We start from the raw sequence: 21,689 nt of genomic DNA on the forward strand, positions 1-21,689 counted from the left end.
TGTATAATGACACCATTTAAAAAATAAGTGAATTAAGTATAAAAGCATCAGTAACACCACCAGTAATTTCCCACGACTTCATTGTTCTTGTGGTACAGCATTAGCATTCTCCCAGACTTACCCTGATCTTCAGGTCCAGAAATGTAGTCTAGGAAGATTCTGAGGCTCAGATTTCTCCATGGTCTCTGTATGTCTACTAGTATAAAAGGTTCTGGCAGTACCAAGAACCACTAAAAGATCTCTAACATCTAAATTTTCTAAATATTACCAGAATCTACATACACACTGGCACAGCTGGCTTTTTGCCACTTCACTTGCAGACCAGTTGTTTCATGTTTTAATTTGTTGATCTATACATACCCTGCAGACCCATATATACCAAAAGACTTGGACATACTCAGCATAACAGAATGACAGAAAAATAACTGTGTGCTGAAGGCACAGTGAGTTTCTCAGATTATTGGAACATCTACCATATTGCATACATATTGCTTTTTTCCCAGCCAAAAGATCCCCAGGCATAAGAACCTAAAAACCAGATGAATCCTAAAAAATCTATTGCACCAGTTTTGAAGAGGCAATTCACAAAGTAAACCATCACTGTGTACTATTGGCTGGGCATTCGAGCAGGAAAAGGAACAGATTTCGCAAAGGGTCAAGTGTTAAAAAGAAACCTCCCACTAGATGGCTCACAGGGCCCTTGCTGTAGGGATGAAGGCAGGAATATCTGACCCAGCAATCACGAAAATGAAAATCTGTAAGACATTCCATAAGAACATCACCAGATAATGGAACTGGGGCTGGCCATGACCGTGCTGTCCTCTGCAGCCAGGAACACTGAAAACAGGAATTCATACAGTTCCCAGTCTGGATCCCTACCTAGTCCTTGGCTTTGTCTAGATTCCTAAAAAAATAGGAGCAGTGAGCCACTCTGTAGGGAATATGGGTGACTTCTAGATTTCTTTTTATATTGCTACACAATACATGTAGTAATACAATGTGCTTTCAGAACTGTGCCACTTTACTTCCTTCATTATTTTCAGAATTTGTATTTATTTGAAAGGCAGAGCTGTAGATGTAGAACATGCCAGTGTTAAGAAGCCATCTAGCATTCTTTGTACACACAGGATGCCCTGTGTGCAAGCTGGGCTTCCACCCTACAAATGCACTACCAATAACAGAACCATTCTAGACTGCCATACAAGAATGCAAGAGGAGGGAAATGACCTGCATTGCTCTTAATTACTGTGGCTGATTGCGATGGCAAGGTGACACTCAGTGTATGCATGAGATGTTAGAAGCTAATTGCAATTTTGGTATTGCAATCAATGCCAACACAGCAGTACAAGACCCTTATACTCACAATGAACATTTTTTGTCCTGTTACTAATGACTTCTACAGCAATACACTGATACAAAGATGTCTCAGGAACATTTTTTTTTTTAAAGTATGATGTTAACACTGAGCATTTTGACTATGAAAACAATAACAATAATATAAATTTTGTTAAATAAACTTTAAAAATAATAAGTATATAATTAATATAGATTAATAAATATTAATAATTATTCCACACAATTACAATATATTGGGATAACTTTATTATATCTAAAATTTATTTTATGATTTATTATTACAGAGTACACATCCAATTCCAATGTTGAATACTACTTTCATTAAGAAACTAATTAGGAAATTAATTTATGCAAAGCTGTATCAACTTTATTTTGTGGGTCATCAGATAACTTTTCTATTTTGACATTCAAAGGCCTATTATTCTTAAAACTGGGGTGCTGTAATTAGCATGCCTTTGACAGAAATAGCTCCTCAAACTACTAACATTCTACTAGATGATGATCTTGTACTGCGGGAGCAGATCTCCAATTCTCAAACATGATTTATGAAATCATCTTGTTGACCTTCCATACTGAATAAAAGGACAGGAAGTCATAATGGCACCAGTAGCAAGAAAGTGTAACGAAAGCCCAAACTTGTTAATTTACTCAGTAAATCAAATATTAATAGGTCAAGAAAAAACCCACAGAAAAGAACTAATTTTTTCATTAATTTAGCTGAAGATTTAAGTACTTTAAAACCCTATGTTTATACTGAGTGAATACTTAAGGTAAATTCAAATAAATATAAGTTCTAAATTTTGTAAGATATGGATATATTTATTCAGTAATGGTTAAAAACTTCTTAAGATGAAGTTTTATGGCAATTCAGTTTCCATTACTTAATTGACCTACCAAAATATCTGTAATATATTAGGTCTTACTAATAAAAAATCTAAAGCATTCTACTTCATGAATTAATTCCTCAAAAGTTCACTTGAAATAATTTTCTCCAGAAATGTGCAGGACAATGACCTTATATAATCATCATATTCTCCATGTGGTTTAAGGAGTTAAGTGACCAAGGCTGTTCTTACAAAAGTATGCTCCCAAATAATTTAACTTCCATTAAAATAACTGCTGAAATGACTCCGCCTTTGAGACTTACTAATTTCAGTTTCCTCAGAATTGACATTCCTCTCTACATTCAGCATAAAATCAAAGCAGATCAATTCAATGTCATTTCTTTAAAAACTCAGATAAATATCACAAAAACTTAATTTCTAAAATCCGGAAAAAGAGCTTATTGTACCCATACTGGGGGAGGGGGAATAAACCAAATCCAAAACACAAAAGTGCTTTCTCAAGCTGTCACAAATCTACGGAGAACTGCAAATGCTGTTCTTGGACTCTAGAACCATAAACACACTGCCTGGAATGAGGAATGAAAGCACTGAAACTACTGCTCTTTTGGTGAAAATACTGCACAGCATGCACAGCTTCAGATGACACTTTAAAGTGAAAACATTACAAGATAGAAATGACTAGGATTGGTAGGAAAGGAAATTTAGATGTCAAAACATAGACTATGGAAACATTATATTTATTTATTTTATATAAGAAGTGGAAAATTCTGATCACTAGAATGATATAAATGGAACTTCCTAGTTAAAAAGCATTATCCAACAATTTGGGAGCAATAAGAAAATCTGCATAAAACTGGAAACCATCGGTTGGCAAAGAAACAAAAGAAGCACAGATCTGTCACTATGATCAAAATGGTTACCAAGTGTGATAGAATTGGGAGAAAATTATTTCCAGAAAAAGATAAAGAAATATTAATGCCTTTCTACAAAGGAAACTAAGATCTTGGATGGCAAACAAAGTACATTTCTGCTCCTTTGGGATTAATACATTGGGAAAATAAACACTGAAAATAAAAAAATCTGCATAATAATTACAAAATACTGTAAAAATGGAGAATAAACTACCTATAAATACATATAGTCTGGAAAAAAAAAAAGATGTTTCTAACCATAGCAAGTGTAATGTGGAAAGAGAAAAAACACCCACAAAAAACTGAAAAATAACAAAAAGAGATGCTTTGAGGGAAAAAAAGTACTGATTACTGCATTCTTTCTTTTAAAATAACTTTCAATATGGCCTAAATCAATTCTTCTGTGTTCTGCAGATGCAAGGACCTCAAAAAACAAGACACAAGTGAAAATTAATCACTTGAACCCTGTCTATCACAGAAAAGTACAAGCATATCTTCATTATTATGCTATTGGGTGCAAAGGCAGTCCTTGCACCAACTCAGTGCTCAGATCTGACTCTCCTCACTATTTTAGCTATGGACCTTTTCCTCCTGTCAAACCAAAGAGCCAAACCCACACTCTCCAGCCACATCTGCTCTGCATGAAGTACCAGTCCTCAGCCTCTCTGCCTCTCCAGGTGTCACCCAGAGCCCATGGTAAATGCTACAGGATATTTCATGGCTGAGTCTTTCAACTCCTTCACCTCTCAGAGGCTTCTGTGGAGCTAGCCAAAATGAAACTCTGGAAATATATCTTCTATAATTCTTCTACATCTCACACTTCAAAAATTGAGGTTGAGGTATGATTCATAGTTTTTTACTTCAATTTAATAAAAAAAGAACATGTTTCTTCTCTTCTCACTAAAGATTTCCTGTGGTTTTGGTTTGTTATTCTTTTAGAAATTTCAGTTGTTTTTTTTTTTTTTTTTGCATTCCGTCTTGTAATGCAATTGTTAACATAAATACTTTTACAAATTATAAAATATTTTAAAATACTTATAAAAGCAGAGGCACTGGACTTTGTTGAAGGTACTCAGAAAAGAAATTGCTATTTTCTTTCAGGCAAAATTTTCATTGCCTTCCAACAGATAACACTTTTGTAGGAGAAATGACTCAAGAGATCCTGTCAGCTCTTATGTTTGTTTCTGGCCTTCCACTGTGTGAGAGGATTTCTCTACAAGATTAAAAGGATTGTCATCCTTCCAGCATATTTCCAATGTCCACCTTTTCTTTCTGTAACTCTTGCACCTTCAGCAAGAATAAACAACTCTTGAACAGTCTTCTCAGTGAAAGGTAAAGTATACTTTGATATGGAGCAGTTCTGCTGCTTTCATTTTGGCACAGGATCTATTCTTAAAGGCCACCAAAACAGTTACAGTGAAACAGATTGGTCTGTCCATGTCACACTGCTGGTTGAAAAATAGGTACATATGAAGATATTTTAAATAAAAACTAATGCAGAGAGACAGTAAATTAATCAAGTTATTGCTCTGCACTTTTTTTTTTTTTTGAGATGCTTTATTACCTTACTTATAGAACTAGCTACAATTCATCTTCTGGAATGAAAAAATAGGTAGGATGATTGATTTCATTCGTCTACCCAATTTGTACATATCTTTAATGAACAGAGCGAGGCATATAGCAAAAATATGACTGAACCGTAAAAATAATTAACTTTTGTTCTCGTTGTGTCATTTTGGCATTAATTTTCATTATGCCTTCAAGCAGGTGAGAAGCACGGCAATGTTCCAGTGAATGCCTTCATACTTACTTGGATTCCTTCTTCCAGTGCTGCAGTCCATGAAAGCAAGCGAGGCAACTTCAGGAGTTAGCACATACAGACAATGCTTTAAAACTTGCTTCTGCAGCAGCAGGTGAGAGCAGACTGTCTTGTTGGGTTAGTGACTTCTCCCCCCTTCCCAGTTCAGCTCTGTGCCCTGGCTAATGCACGTACCAAGTGGGAAATCACCGAAGACAAGGACAGTGTGGGACTGTGACAGTGCCACCAGGACGTACCAGAGTGACGACGCTCCACTGCCACCATTTACCTCTCCATCACGCAGCACCTGTGTCCCAGCAATTAGAGGGGTGATGATGCACCTGCACAAGAACAACTGAAAAGACTCCCGAGTCTTCCCAGTGGTGCTTGCAGACTTGCATTCTTCACCTCTACAATCCACTACTGACTTGAGAAAAAATGCATTTTGGGGAAACCATGGCCACACATCCTTTGTTGTTTTGCCCATAACCCAAAAGAAAACGCAAAAGCAATGCAATACATACCGTTGTTTAGCTCTCAATTGCACTAAGAACTCTACAAGGACTATCTATAAAGTAGAAGCATTAGCAAATATCAGAAGTGGTAAATATCCCAACTCAGTGGAACAGAGCTCTTTAGACTTGGATTGTACTTGAGATGCTGCTAGTGACAACTCTGAGGTCTCCTGAGGAAAGCTACTACACATTCTGCTATATACAGAGACCTGACAGATATGCCATTAAAGAAAAAATTCTGTCTCTGTATACTTATAGCTATAAAATTATCTATAAGATTATTACTAACAAGTAATAGTATCTTGCTGATGTTTGTGTCAATAGTTTTTATTTGTCACTTTTTTTTCTTTTAAAAATATTTAAAAATCCATTATTTTGTACTGGTATTTCCTATATAGGATGTACCAAGCTTCTGCTTCTCATCTTAAAGCAGCACTAGAAACACCAGGGCACAATGCTTTTTCATTCCTTTTTATCAGTTCTGTTTCTTGATGCACTGCCAACTGATGCTCTACGCACTGCAGGCAAGAATATCTCAACTGCTCCATGCCACCTTTAAAGCTAGGGAGCCTACCTAAATTGGGGTAAAGGGCAAAGGCAGTGCATCCTTTTCTCATGAATACCAAGCATGTTATTCCCCAAGAGACGTGGACTAGCTTGTATGCCTACTGTCTGCTGGATAGGTGATGAGCAGTGACAGGAGCTAGAAAAAGGCTTGATCTCACCTCTTTCCATTAACATGGCACACAATTATATTCAGCTATTCAGAAGAGGATTTTTCAGCTAACTTTTACCATCTGGGCAATTGCTGAGAGTTTCTTTTTGAAAAATACTGTGAAACATCTCTTCTTCAATTGTGTAATGTATTATCACAAACCATGTTTTAGTAGCAAAGATAATTCAGTGTACCCTTCTCGTCCCCAGTACCCAACTGCCCTTTATTTTGTGCTGCCCCAGGAATTAGGGCTCTACTAGGAAAGATTCAGTACACAGTCCATTGACAGAAAACAAACTTGTAAATAACACCACTTCCTGAAAACAGACTGACTGAAAAACCCCATATGTTTTTTTTAATTTCTGAGAGTGACAGAGAAGAAGCCAGACCATTTTAGCTTGCTGCTAAAAATATACTCAAGTTGTTTTCAGCTATTCAAAGAATTTGAGTGCTAATTTCAGGTCATATAAAAATCACACATCCAGTCCAACCCAGCTGGAATACAGATATATACTCTGGGTGAAATTTTAGTCTCCTTAATGCTAAAGATTCCTTTCACATTGTCTTCAGCAGAGCGTATCATTCTCAGAACTTGAGTTTCAGGCCTCTTAAAAAGAAATTCTGACAGTTTTCTGACAGTTGTTATTTCTTGAAAAGTAACTGGACAAGTCTAAGAGGTTTTCAGCAAATAGTATATAGATGCACCAGGTTAAGAAGTTGTTTTGCACATAATGTACCAAATTGTGATAGAAATTGCTGAGTAGAAATTTCCAGAGATCATTAGAGTCTTGTTTGTGCAGAGTCAAAAATAACTTAACAAAAGATGAAGAATATCCCCTCACAAAGCCTCTACCTAATTTTTACACAAGTAAGCTTTTAATTCTCAAGCAATCACCAGGAACACTAGCTGTATGAAAGTGGAAATACATACATATGTGATAAGAGTACAACTAGATACTAATGTATGCACATAAAAATATTTTTTGTTTAAAAAAGAAACAAAAAAATCTCTAAAGATAAACTATTCAAAATCTCTAAAGATAAACTATTCAGAAGAAGTGACCTACTGTTAATTCACATTCAATCCCAAGTAAAGCCATGTTCTAAAAGGTTTAGGTTCACAAAACTAAAAACCTACCTGTGTACTTCCAAATGCTTCTAAACACACTTAACACAAACACAGTCTCATTTTTACCAGCTTGTACACCTGATTTTAGTTTTGGTTTAGCCAACAGGAAAGCAATCAGCAGCAGGTATTATTATTGAACCTAACTTCAGAATCAGAAACTTTTTACAGTTGAGTCAAGTATGATTCCTAATTAGTGTCCATTACCAGTTAAGTATGCATTACAGGACCCAGTGAAAACCATAATCTAGCAGTTACTGCTCTAATTATACAGCATATAAAAAATATCTGTGAGAACCTGTTTAATTTTATTTTCATGTCAGTGTATGCCTGAAATGTAAATGAATTATTTAGAACTATTTTAAAATATATTTTGTTAAATGTAACATCATGCACTAAAAATCATGAAAACAGAAGTTTCTTTCTATTTTAGTACTTCAGATGCACTTTCTACGTAGAGTGAGAGACACATGGAGCACACAGACAAGGCGAGGCTGTTCTGGGTTTTTTTCTCAGCAGCCTTAGTCTCTCACTCATTTGCTGGATGGATTTCACCAGGCTAGCTGATGTCTCAAGGGCAGCCTAAGACTCACACACTGAAAGTTTCATGTATTTTTAAAACTGCAATACCCAGAGGTAGAGGGTGAGGACTGACAGGCTTCCAAGGCATTAATGTAATGCAAAGTAAGAACTGTTTTCTACATATAAAAACAGGCATGTATATTCTACAGAAGTCAGAAGGATTATATCCCATTCTCCATTGGCAAGCTTGAAAAATCATGTAGAATATTCTTATTAAGACATGAATATACACCTTTACCATACTTTTATTCACTGTATGGGTACCTAAAATATAGTAGAGCTATTAAGCAGATAAATGACAACAACTTCCTTCCTCAAACATACCTTGTTTTTCACTGCATAGTGGAGTGTTTTTTTAAGTAATTTTGCTTTGCATATTTATATCAAGACCCTTATATTTGCATATAAAAATAAAATGCAGCAATTAAAAATAGACAGGAACACCTATATTTGTGAGTTGAGCTATGTAAATCACACCTTTCATAGCAATCTTTTAATAAAATCAAGGGAAAACACATTTACATGAGTGAAGACCTACTTAAAACAATAAAAAAAAAAATCTAAAAAGTAGAGATTCTTACCCTAAAAAACTCTTTAGTGGAGCCAGAATCTAATGTCCCATAAGCAATTTCAGTTTGCTTGGAAAGATCCTCAGCACTTTCAATGGGAGACACCATCCTCTCCACGGTCAGGAAGGCAGCTAAGTTAGCCGTGTAGGAGGAGATGATGATGAGGGTAAAGAACCACCACACACCTCCAACAATGCGCCCCGACAGGGACCTAGTAACAAGTATGAAATGCATTTGTAAAGGGAAATGGAAACACCCAAAAAGGAACACGTTATCAGTTTTATGCAAAGGGTGCAGTATAATACAGGGAAGCATTTCAGGCTATCTCAGAGTCCAGCTCTGCACACCAGATGGGAAATCAAGGCATTCTCCACTGGATCTCCTGGGACTCTGCTGAAATCAGGACTCCAGAGTTTACTTCTGGAAGAACTTAGTGATCCAGTTCTTCAAAGTTTTGACAATCCTTGAAAGAAACTGCTTCCATCATAATGTGCTATATTTAACACAAACTTTTTGTTCCCTCTGAAGTGATTTTGTGTGACATTATGATGAGGATCAAACAAAATCAGCAGATAAACCAATATGCGCTTTAAAATCAAAGGCCTTGATTGTTTTCCTAAGACATTCAGACAAAGACTGATTTGCACAAAACAATGGCTTATGCTGCTGTGCACAATCTGTACTGAGAAACAAATAGCATTATTAGTAAGAAAAGCTTGCCCAGGGAATATCTATAGGCTAGGAAGTGCACGCGACTTTTGAAAGATACAAGCATTTAACAAAGCGAGGACTGGACATGAAACAATTAGTGATAATACAGAAAAATGGTGAAGAAAGTATATTTTTTTAAAAAGAATAATAATAATCTGATGTTTATAACAGCAGCAGGTGGGCTCTTATGGATCTGTGTTTTGCTTCTCCTGCTCAAGAAGAAAGAAGAAAAGAGAACTCAAGAAAATATACAAGACAGCGTAAAGCACACAACTCAGTAATTTTCAAGAATTGAAAACTAGTATAAGAGAAATATCAATATAACATTATTGTCAAACTTAGCATTTTTTTCATGGTTCTTTACAGTTTGAAATTAATTACCACTTTGTTCCCAAACAAGGCATTATAGGAAGCAGTACATAATCTTTGGCGATATGCTTAATTATCTGGCAGAAATGTACATGTAGTTAAAAGTCTAGTACTAGGACACTGCAGTAGCCTAGGTTTGTCTTGGTGTGTCTCCTCTATTTATTAAGTAAACAAATTAGGAATCACTCACCCAGCCTACTGTACTGTGAATGAGAACACAAACTAATTATGACATAGAATGTATATAGATATAACTATATATAGATATATATACATTTAAAAATTACAGTTATGCAAAGTGGATTGACCAAGCTAGGAACAAAATTAAATAGAATGAATTCTGGACAAATAATTTTTTTCTAATTGCTATTGCATAAAATCTCTGTCATAATTCTGACATTAAAAGATTCATTCCATGTCACAACAGACTCACTAATTCACTCTCCTACATGAAAATCAAGTCAGATAAGGCCCAAAATCAGTTATTCAAAAGACCATAGAAAAAAATCTATTTCAAGCTCATTCTAAAGGGAGCTGTATTCTGCAAAAATGCTTTCTGTCACCTTTGAAAAAACGTAACATACTTATTTTGAAATGGAGGTAATTGGAATATAAAGTAATTCTACAAGAAAATATAGAGTTATAAGATATACTGAATATATTATATTGTGTATTTGCAAGGTAAAATCTGTCAATAGGTACTTAATAACTGCCAACTTGATGGCACTTTGTATTGTATTCATGACACCCTCTATAAGAGACAATAATTTTCAAATGTCCATGATCTGTGAGCAAAGTTCCCACTGAATTTGTGAAAAAAGAATAAGCTTAATACCAATACAGAAATTATGCTCCCACATGGCATTTTACAAGTAAAATTATTTGGGGTGTCATTTTCATTCAAAATTTCCCCAGGTAGTCTGTCACAGTTAAATGAGCAGTTTCTTTTTTATGTACATTTGGAAAAGTTTCTAAAATGTGCTGGCATGAACTCACACTTTAGAAACCCTTAATTTACTATGCCTTTAAGTACTAAAATAAAAACTTCTGTGTAAAAATTACATAAATTTCTGCACCATATTTTGTACTTTGAAAGGTATTATCTGGCAGAATGCAGAGCACACTCACATCTCAGAAAAGATGAGGAAAACTTTGCTCTAAGTTATAATTATCACATCATATATTATTTTACTCTTTTGTTCCTCTACTACCCATGAGGCAACATTGGGAGTGCCACTACATACCATGTCCAGGTGGTCCAGTCTTACTCAGCACCACCTTCTATTCCAGAGCCAGGGAACCCTAGTAACCTGTCTCCTTTAAAAGTCTTAGAGCAGCTGTCACTTTTATTACAGAAATGATTGCAGTAAGGCAAAATTAGCTTCAGAGAGGTATTTTGTTCATGCCTGAAGATAGTCCTTTTCATATTTAATCTGATTCATCTGTAGGCAGTTCAAATTCCATAGTGAAATGTTTTGGTGCAAAACCAGAAACAACAAGTGTTTTTCAGCCCTTTTCTATTTTTATAATAAATGTTTAATATACAAACTAACCACCTTCCTCAAAATTATGGTTTCAATGAAATAAAAATGCTTCACTGAAACTTAATATTGCATATCCAAAATTGAGTTTCATGCACCTTTTATGATGACCATTTGCTATCAGTATTCTTGCACTACCTTTCAAAACCTCTCAAACCATATAAAGCAACCATTGTGCTTTCATAGATGGTAAAATAATAATGATAAGAAGAAAAAGATCATAATTCTACTACAGCCTTGATTCAATAAAAATAATTTTGTACTAATATGTGACTTAGCAGGCAACTCCAACTGTGAAGTGTGTAATTAATACAAAAACCCCACAGGAGTGAAATTTACACAACTTCTCATGATCTGCAGCGATTTGCCCTCTTCACTGATTTGTCTCTTGTACACAATTCTCACTGGGTTATGTGCCAAATGCGTTGCATCTTTCAGCATAAAGGCTGGCATCTCCCATTGTGATACAACAGCCTTTACAGAGAATTGCTTAAGTTCTCACACAATAAATGCTGTTATTTCTGTGGTAGAACAACTTGAAAACCTGCTGTCACCTTTTGGGACGCATGACTTCATATCTAAGAAATGCTCCCTTGCTTTGATTTATTTTGACCACTAACCACTAGACTCACTACAAATTGACCTGTTCCCTGTCTTACTCCAGGATGTTTATAAGAAACGCAATTATAACAAGCAGTTTTAACTAAGTCCTCTGGTTCGAATTCCTTAAACCTGGCTGCCCTATTTAAATTGTTACTGTATTTCCTTCAAGCAGCAAGCAGTTATTTACCTACCTACTCACCATTTCGCTGAATCAAGGCTGGAACTACTTGTGACTTGTGCACAAGCAAAATAGAATATTTAATGAACTGCAAAGGAATTAACTTAAGTGCTTTACAGTTGTCCCAAATAAAAGTAGAAGAAAATCCATGAGGAATTAAGCACTTATAAACTGGACCTTCAGATTCGTTTTCATCATTTCCTTTGTGACTTGTCTAAAACTAGGCCATGGAAAAAAATAGTGATTTGCAAATATCTACATGAAATTAGAGTCATCACAGGACTTCTACTTCAGTTCAGGGCTCTTTTGGGGAATAAGAGTGTGTCATTAACCATGTTATGATATGCAGTGAATTTTAGAGGGAAAGTGCTGCCTCTGTAGTTCGTGACTAGTTTGTAATCCTTTTTTCCCATTACAGTTGTGGTGAACCGTATGCACTGTCAACTGTAAAATGGGAATATGCAGCAAAAACACGGTACCCCTCCAAGAAGGCATGGAATGATGTGAACCTTATGCATTTTACAGTCTCTGCATGGTGTATATAACTTCACTTGGCAGATTTATGATCGACATTAAGGCAAAGTCGATCAGCTACATCCAGACCCTATGTCACAGACAAGTTCTTTCACTTCAAGGACTTCTGTGACTTTAGGGAAGGAAAAATCATTGCAATTAATTTCTCTCCAAGAATGAAAATATATGCACCACGAACCTCTTCTGGCTGAGATGGCTGAGACCAAAAAATGCACAAAGTTGAAATGAGTGAGTAACCAACCTTGGCGAAATATCGCATCCTTGCTGCATAAAGGCACCCAGGGAAAACCAGAGACTATTAAATATCCCAAATTCATTAGTTGATTCATTAGTTTGCGTTTCTCTTCCATCTTCAAATTCCTCAGTGTGCCACTCGTATGGGCTAAATCTGCTGACCAGGAATAAAACTACACTGACCCCAATGTAGGCAAAAACAATGCACATCCAGATTTCATATGCTAACGGATCAAGAAATGAAAACACTCCTGGCTTGGACTTCTGAGGCTTCTTGATCATTATTGATATCCCCAGGCTCATAAAGGGCTTTGAGAAGTCAATCACCTCTTCTCTCACCAATGTTATAGTTAATGGAGCAATTGCAATATCGGCTTTCTGTAAAGGAAGAAAAAAAGCAAATAATAGCTAATGCAATGAACAGAGCGAAAAATGGTTCAGTTTCTATGGCATTTCACAAATAGAAAATAGGACAGCAGAGACATTTGTTTCACTGAGAACATCCTGTGGAGAATTTCAGAAATTTTTAGTTGAACTTGTACTGAAATACATAGAGCCATATGGTTGGTGCATTCCAAGCTTTTGTTTTCACATACGCCATTTTAACAGCATATGCCATTTAAAAGTTTAGCAAAGTACTTTGCTTTTCACCTGGTGAGAAGGATGAAATATGCATCCACATTCCCCCAACTTTATTTGTATCTGAAATTTAATTTAATGTTTTATTTTCAATTTTTTTCATGCCATTAAAAGTTATTAATTACTGAAAAATTAAGTAGGCAACTTTCCTACACTCTATAGAGAAAATGAAACCAAATCCCACTCCTTCCATTAGTCATCTTTAATAGCTTTATTATAGAAAATTTTCTTACCCCATAAACAAGTTCTCCAACCATCCCATTCCAGATTTTCGTGTCTGCATCCCTTGCCCCATACTTGCCATCCCCAACAATTGTGAGCTTATATTTGAATCCACAGTGCTTAGCAATTTCTGTAGCTAAGTCCACACAATAGCCCTCATATCGATCATTTCCTTCAAGCATTTCGTGATTTTTCTTCATCATGACATATGGGGACTCCTGCACAGAAAGAACTTGCCTTAGCTACTTGACAGAGACAGGTGCATCTCTTGTACACTTCACAGATTGGTATGTTCCCTTTTACACGTGGAAAAAGAGAGCCAATACCATCTGAATCATACATGCCATGTGTAAGTTAGTTGTTAATTATGAATGGCACATGTCTTTAACACATTTAAAAGCTGCATTCTCCAGAACCACACACAAATGGCAGTACTTACAGGCACAGTGATTCCCAGAAGTATGTTAATAATGACCATGAATGTTAACAGGAGTTACGCATTCAGAGAAGAAAGAGTAAATTCCGAAATCAGTTTCTTTCTCTCATACAGTTTGGATGGAAGAAGGCAAATTATTTAGTTGTTTTTGTTGCTGTCTTATACAAGAAAATTATTTTCTATTTCACAACCACATCTCTTTCTGAGGAAACACTTGAGGCTCTCAAGGCTATATTTTTATTAAATTGTGATACAAACAATAGGTAAAATATCTATAACTATGCACTAAAGTTCTAGCATCAGCAAAATTGGTGATGAGTCATAAATTGGATTAATGTATTTCCTCTTTGTTTAGTTGCTACAGGACTGTTCTTGCATCCAGAGAAATTCCTATGCTAACCTATGGGTTGTTCAAACTGATAAACAAGCTATGTAATTTACAGAAAAATGCTCTTTTATAATAATATATAATTTAATTTTCTAAACAACCAGAATATAATATTTAATGTTTAATTTTACATTTTACCAATCCATAGCAGCTACAATCCTGAAGCATAAGAACCAGTCTCTTTGCTGTTTGTCAAAATCTATTCTCTAAAATCTATTCTCTAAATTCTCTGCCTCTCAGAAAGTTCCTCTCCTTTGAAACCAGGTATTAATTTCCATTTTCAGTTTTAAAAACCATAACTCTCTAGGCTGCTCAATCAAAGACCATTCATCCTCTACAAATCAAAACCGCGTGCTGAATCCCATACATTTCCCTAATTTCTAGATTTTATTATGTTTCACAATAGGCAACAGCTCACAAGCTCAAATAATAAAAAGACAGTACATTTAAACTAACAGAATGTCGAGAAACAAATCATTGTTGGACAGACTGTCTTCTGACAAAATAGGAGGTTAATTACCAAAATAGTGGTGACAATAATAGTCTTATTCTCTAGTCCTGAAGATTCATTTCCAAGAGGGCCATCAAGAGGATTCACAACCATTTTGTCCACTTCACTCCAATATCCAATCTAAAGAGAGTGTATAGGATGCACAGACACTAGTGAATATGAACTTTTCTGGAAAAGGTAAAGCATGTTATTACTGTGCCCTTGATTTGTGCTCACAGACAACTATTTCAGCTATGGATTCTTTACCACTGTAAGAATTTCTATTTATGTAGTGAAAAGCTACAACAAACACCAAAAAGATTGAACTAATGACATTTGTTTACATTACTTGTTCTAGAACAGGTACATCATTCTTATTCACATATTAACAGGTTTTAGTATAAACATCATACATTGTAAAATTTAAATACTCCAGATTAGCAAAACATGAGAAACTGTTTTTCCCTGAGAGATTTGAAATTGGAGCAGAAACACAAACACATTTATAAAAACATTACTAAAAGCTGTATCCAGCTTTTGTCATTCAGAAGCATCTTTTTCCAAATGCTGGCTCATATTTAGCAATTCAGATCAGAAAGAAAAAAGTTTCATCCACAAAACTGAAAGAACAACACTCTTACATAGTACTTACCAGAAATAATAATTCATATTTGTTAGAAAGGAATATTACATTTGTTTACTTCATTCTGCAAGACCACTGTAGAATACACCTATGAATAATTATTATCACAACTTCTGCTTTAATTAATGTTTCAGTACCTACCTTAACCCATTGCTTTAAAGACACTATAAGACAATTCAAATTACCTTCCGAGGACCAGTACTTTTGAGCTCCATGACGTTTATTGTAAAATTGATTCTCTTTCCATTCTGATCAAACTTGATGTTTCCTGTTAGCCCTTCCACCTGAACCTATAACAGATGAAGATGCAAGTGGTAGAAGAATTAAGCTTGTTTCTTTTCAGAAGATGGGTTTTTTATTTCCTCAAATGATTATTGAAATTTCAAAAACAATAATGTAGGAGACAATTTTATATGCAATATATTATCTTAGCCAGGTGCCTGAGGACTTCACATCCACATTATTCCCAGCAAGATTCAGACAGCTTAGGAGACTAGAAGATATTTTCAAGCATTTCTCACATGCATTCATCCCAACACCCACTCCAGGGAAGCTACCTGTTTCAACGCCCTTTCTATTTCTACACCATGACCCCAGGGCACAGCTGGATTTGCAAGACAATCTCCAGCATTTCCTCTTCTGGAGATCTCAATCCTCTGTTTACGCAAATTCCGGAAAGCTTCTGTCATCACTTGAACAGCATCATAGGTCAGAGCAGAGGTATACTGAAAAGAAGTGAAAATATTTAATTAAAAACCGTCTTCAGCTTCAGTATACCTTCCAATCCACTTGGTGATCCATTAAACACTAGAAAGGATAGTAAGATATGCTTGAAATCAATCAATTTTTTCCTTAGTTACCCTCTGAGGGGTATCTGTGAAAATTCATCTAGGGTTCATCAGAATGGTAAGGGACAGTGCCAATAGACCTGAGCTAAAGATTTACAGATGTTTTCAGTGTGAGTTACATTTTTTCTCACTTACAGCTGTGTAATAGTCCTGTGTGCAGATATGGCTGGAAGTCCGTGCAGGTGAAAATGGAAAAAAAGAAATAATTTTCAGTGTTTAACCTGAGCTAGTCTGTAAAAATAAGAAGTTGTTCCTCTGATTACACGCTTCATGGAGAAGCATTTATTCACAGATCTTGAGATTTCATCTCCTCCCAGACATATAAACACAAACCCAAAGAGCATGTATTTGTCTATAGATGCATTTAACTTTTTCCCATTAAATATAAAATCTCAGGGGTAGCTACTTTCATGTGTGCAATACCTTGTCAACACCACAGTTTTGAGGCAGAGATGCCTGGAAGAAGTGGTGTCCCTCAAACAGCAATATAGGTGAGGAAGAGCCCCTAAACTGACATAATATAAGGAGCTTTACAACTTCTGAGACATCAGAGAGGAATCCTGTCATCACATGCATCAGTAACTGGGGCTAAATGGTCAAAAGCATTTATCTTCAGTGACTGGAAAATTTTACATCTCAAATAACTAACTGAACTGAAACCACATGTGCACATACACTGAGGACTTTGTTGGATGGCTTTTTTGAGTCTGGAACACCGCAGTTATGCCAAATATAAAGAGCCATTTTTGGAAATATGGGCCAGAATACAACCACTTAGAGGCATATGAATGAATGGAATGATCCCTGTGAAAGCTATTAGATGCTGAAAATATATAAATTGTAAAGTGGAGAGAAATGATGTATTAGCTCTTTGCTTCAATGGCTCAGACTTTAATGAGAATTTTAATTAGTTGGCTCAAGTCATGCAGAAGGCTCTTGTAATTGTAACGAAAGCAAGCTCCCGAATTGAGATTAACTTTTGTGTGCAACTGTCAGACCTTAGAAAAGGAAAAAAAAAAGGAAAGTAGAACTCTTTTTTAAAGATCAGTGCGCTCAGTGATCGGTGTCAATCTTCTCAATAAAGTTTTCTCAGTGACTTGTACAGAAATATTTAAAGGGATCAGAACAGCAGAAGAATGATGTGAAAGACTGGCTGGAGTCACTACGACTTCCTCCTACTGGAGCACCAGTGCTTAAATGGTGTGCATGAATTTGGAGATGAGGAGATAAGGAGAAAAAGGGACCCTGCCCAGCAGTACTTTAAACATTGCTCTTTGCAGTACAGAAACATATTGTGCCACACTAGTGTTCTGAGAAACTTTGGACACAGCATTGTCATCAAACATCAAAACATACTTTGGGTAGCAGAGAAAATAAGAGTTTGGAACTGAGATGGTGTAATGCTATCTAATTCAGTTATTCTATGATTGATTGGATCATTGAGATGTATTTAATGTATTATCTCAAGAATATTATTTCTATAGTATTTAATTACTGACCTGAATATTCATAGCTCAATTATACATGAGGATTATGCAGAGCTTTGCCTATCAATCAGTATCTGTGTGTGCATGCATGTCATCACATATATAATTTAGATTAAGACAGCTTTAATCTAAGGATCTCAAAATACTTTAAAAGCACTGTTGGAGATGCCAGGAAAGCAAGCAGGCCACGAATCATTCCTTGCTGCTTTACTGTGCATACATTTCAGCTCCTAATAACCTTCATGGGGCTCATTAACACTATCTACAGCTTCATAAATTGATGTAAAGTTGACAAACTAAACCAAAGTGAACTCATTACCATAAACAAGAAATGACAGACCAATAACCTGCTCATGCAGAGGTGTGTGTGTGTCTGCATAATAAATAAAATGGTTGGAAGTTGAAGGATGCATTAGCCCTGCCTTGATTCATTTTGTTTTCCTGGAGATTCATCCACATTCTGATCTTCATTATTAAAATAAATAGCAGCACTATTTGGAATTTTATTCTGTGGAAGTGGGATGGGGTCTTACACCTTACAATTTTATGGCAGTGTAAATCTCCCAATATAATTTCTGTTCCTTTCAACTTTATATTATAAGATCAGCAACTTTACTACAAAATGAAATAGGTACTATACTAGAGTTCTTACAGAATCAAATTAAATTAATTAAAACATGGCAAAAATACGCAAAAGAAAAAATCCTGCATCTCACAATTTTAGAACTAGGATAATAAACTGATAAGATAAATTGCCTAAAGATTTTATGCCGTTTGCTATGAAACATAGATTGCATGAAATGTCAAATGAAAATAACTTTCCCTAAGTAGATGCCTTAATTGCCAAGCAGGGAAAACACAATATCCATGTAATTTTCTTCAACTGAAATTTCTAACTGAACTTTCTACCTTCAACTTAAATGCTCTATAGACTGTAGTAAAATATGTAAGCTGCACTTGCAAAGATGAATTTGAAAAGTAAAGACAAAACAAAGTTATCCCAGACTAAGCAGAAGTTATTGCATGTGCTGTCCAAGAAAAACTGGCAAGATGTTGCCTTTTGTAAATTCAGATGTTTGCCAGTAACTCAGGAGATACTGGAAACCCTTAGCTAAAAGAGCCAGGATTCTATTTTGTACATATCAGTAACTGAATCTTCTGAAGCTGAAATGGCAGAACACTACCCCAGGATATAACAATATTCTGGTATATGTATATTACAAAGTTGTAAGATATTATAAGAAAGGCAAGTTAGACCTGCATTTCACTCAATGCCTGTCCACGTGCTCATGACTGAGAGATATGATCAGACATTTAAAATAATTAAGACCATATAATTAAGCAGTGGAAAAGAAATAAAATTGTGAAGACATAAATGTAAAAAAAAAAAAAAGAAGAAAAAAGGAAAAGAATTTGACTTCTTGTGATTTAGAATCTTTTCCTCTTGATTTGGATATCTGCAATGTCTAAATCTATCCTTGACAGATTAGAGACAGATTATCTTGAGTTTGGGATTTTTTTTTTTTCAAGAGTCAGAGAAGAGAAAAAGCATTCTAAGGTGTGATTCATTTGATCAGTTTAACACCTTCTCTGAAGATGAAATTAATTGTGCTTTATATTTCACTCATTTGATCTCCAGTGACTCCTGAGATGGGGGAGGAATGCAGGGCGATCACCTTGGGTGCAGATGCTTACACTGTAGACTCACCAGTAACAAGCTAAAACCACTCAGACAGACTGTGAACTAGCCATGCATCCCTAATCCAGCACAACAGAGAGAAAGACAAAGTAATGGGAGAATTTTGGCAGGACTCTTCCAGCTGCATCAAAGAATGCAGTGCTGCTGTACAAGACACTAGGGAGAGCTCAGGCAGAATGGCAGATCCAGCTGCAGCAGCGCTCACAAAGGCAGAAATCAGTCTGCAACAGGCACAGATGGAGGCTCCTCACCATGTATGGGGGTGATGTTGGAACAGCAGGAGACGGGGCACTGCATCACTAACAGAGGATAAGAGAAAGGAGGCCTAAAATCTGATACAAATATATTCCCTTGGAGAGCAGTAAAATTCTGAGAGAGGAAATGTAGGAAATGTTCTTGGTTGCAAGAGCAGAAGGGTTGAATCAATGAGTCTAAACACACTTTCACCACTGTCATGTTTAAACAATTTCTATATCAGCAAATATACAAAATAAACTCTAAACTATAATAAAATCTCTGATCTCAATTTTCTGCATTTTTCCCTCAACAAAGTACTTCTCTACTAGAATGCTAGTATATACAACAAAAGCAGAAAGACTGATATAAACATTACTACATCTTTATAAATTACACATAAAACATAGGTACATACATATGCAGACACACAAGCAAAAAAGAAATGAGGCCCAAAGTTACTTGTTAAGAACTGTGAAGGAACTGGGCAACTGTCTCCTGCACTTCCAGTGTAGTCAAACTGATGCAACATTAAAGACTTCTTAAAGGTCTTTAATGTAACTGGGAGCTATTTTAAAACAGACAGTATTATACACACTTTGGAAAATACCTGAAGGTGGTCTGACAGATAAGAGAGCTAACCGAAAATTACCTAGCTGATTGGAAATAGCTCTTTCCTTCTGGAGCTCCTGGCACCTTTCATAGCATCCTGACAGGACATGGAATTGCAAAGAGCTATTTCCAATAGAAACAAGAGACATTGTCAAATCTTGTGCACAAAAGTGTAATTGGAAGTGAAGATGGCCTTTGACTGTGCCCATAATCAGGCTTTTTTCTCACCTGTTTTGTGCAGGCTTTAGCATGAATGGGGGTGTGTACACAGCAGCATGCTGAGCTGGCTGCCAGTCAAACTGCAAATGGGCCTTGAGCACCTGAGCATCTTCATTACCTATGCCCATATTTCAAATACTGCAATGTGAGATAGAGGTCAGGGAGCCCAGAGGAGACAGTGCAGGGCTCTTCCTCTTTGTTAGGATGATGCTCTTGTGAAAATAGGCAAGAAACTGACTTGCTTCCAGCTGAGAATAACTGCATACATACACAAGATATTTGGAAATAATAATTGCAAATTTTTTAATAACAACCCTGGTCCTGACTAAAAGAGGAAGAGAGATTAATAAAACGTAAAATTACCTGATCGTTTAAAAAATTATTTAGATTGATCTCAGAAAAGATGAGGTTAGAGACCAAGACCTATTTATCTTAATGAATATACTATCCTTATTACATTTTGTTTCCCAAAATTGTGCAGTCACATCAACTTTGATAACAGCTTTTGTTCAAACACAACTGCAGCGCTCAGTGTGCACAGAAAACCTAAACAAGCAGGCATTTTTGCTTTGAAGTACCATACTGCACGAGATGCAAGGAACACCTTAAGCAACTGTCACTTTAGAAAAACTTGTGTTCAGCTCCAAAACTGCTATCCAGAAAATCTGCTGACTATTGACATGCTTTGTGTTTTAATTATCTCTTTGCTTGGTTTAGAAAGGCTGCTTTCTAAGCACACCCAGAACAGATAGCCCAGTAACAGGCACTTGTCAAACCCCAAATTCCTGGAAGTCTAACTTTTATTTCAAAGACATGCTCACAGCACATCCAGCAGAGACTGACAAGACTGGGGCACTGGAATTATCCTAATGCTCCCATTGTAGGATATTTATAGGAGAAAGTGACCTTCTTTCACTCTGTTAAAAACTGAATATAGCAAAGATCACAAGATTTATAAAGCCCAAAGTGCTTGGCCTTTCTACCTATTTTATCTTCTTCTTTAATAGGAATGAGATTCCTGAACTGTAATTCCTCCCCCATGATTGCTTCCAGTACAGAACAATCTTCTCACTAGAGTCATCAGAGGTGCTAGTTCAGCAGGAGAAGAAGAGTGCAGGTACCTACCTTTTCTTTATCTTACATTGAGAATACAGGTTTTAAAGCACTTTGGTCTTCCATTATAGT

At 35.9% G+C, this 21,689-nt stretch overlaps 1 protein-coding gene across 5 annotated transcripts in view; it reads right to left on the bottom strand.

Annotated features, from left to right (window-relative positions):
* Window positions 1–21,689, bottom strand: part of GRIA2 (glutamate ionotropic receptor AMPA type subunit 2) — an 89,143-nt gene that overhangs the window by 7,151 nt on the left and 60,303 nt on the right. For all 5 annotated transcript variants that reach the window (XR_009274661.1, XM_058803664.1, XM_058803662.1 and 2 more), the window contains exons 7-12: window positions 15,963–16,130; window positions 15,591–15,695; window positions 14,793–14,903; window positions 13,460–13,666; window positions 12,595–12,965; window positions 8,430–8,628 (exon numbers count right to left, since the gene is read on the bottom strand). Coding sequence is in view for 4 of the 5 variants with exons in the window: in XM_058803664.1 (XP_058659647.1) it covers window positions 8,430–8,628; window positions 12,595–12,965; window positions 13,460–13,666; window positions 14,793–14,903; window positions 15,591–15,695; window positions 15,963–16,130 (1,161 nt within the window). In the remaining variant the exon portion in view is untranslated. The remainder of the gene's footprint in view (window positions 1–8,429; window positions 8,629–12,594; window positions 12,966–13,459; window positions 13,667–14,792; window positions 14,904–15,590; window positions 15,696–15,962; window positions 16,131–21,689) is intronic.

This window comes from Ammospiza caudacuta, chromosome 4 (assembly GCF_027887145.1).
Source record: "Ammospiza caudacuta isolate bAmmCau1 chromosome 4, bAmmCau1.pri, whole genome shotgun sequence".
Taxonomy (NCBI): domain Eukaryota; kingdom Metazoa; phylum Chordata; class Aves; order Passeriformes; family Passerellidae; genus Ammospiza; species Ammospiza caudacuta.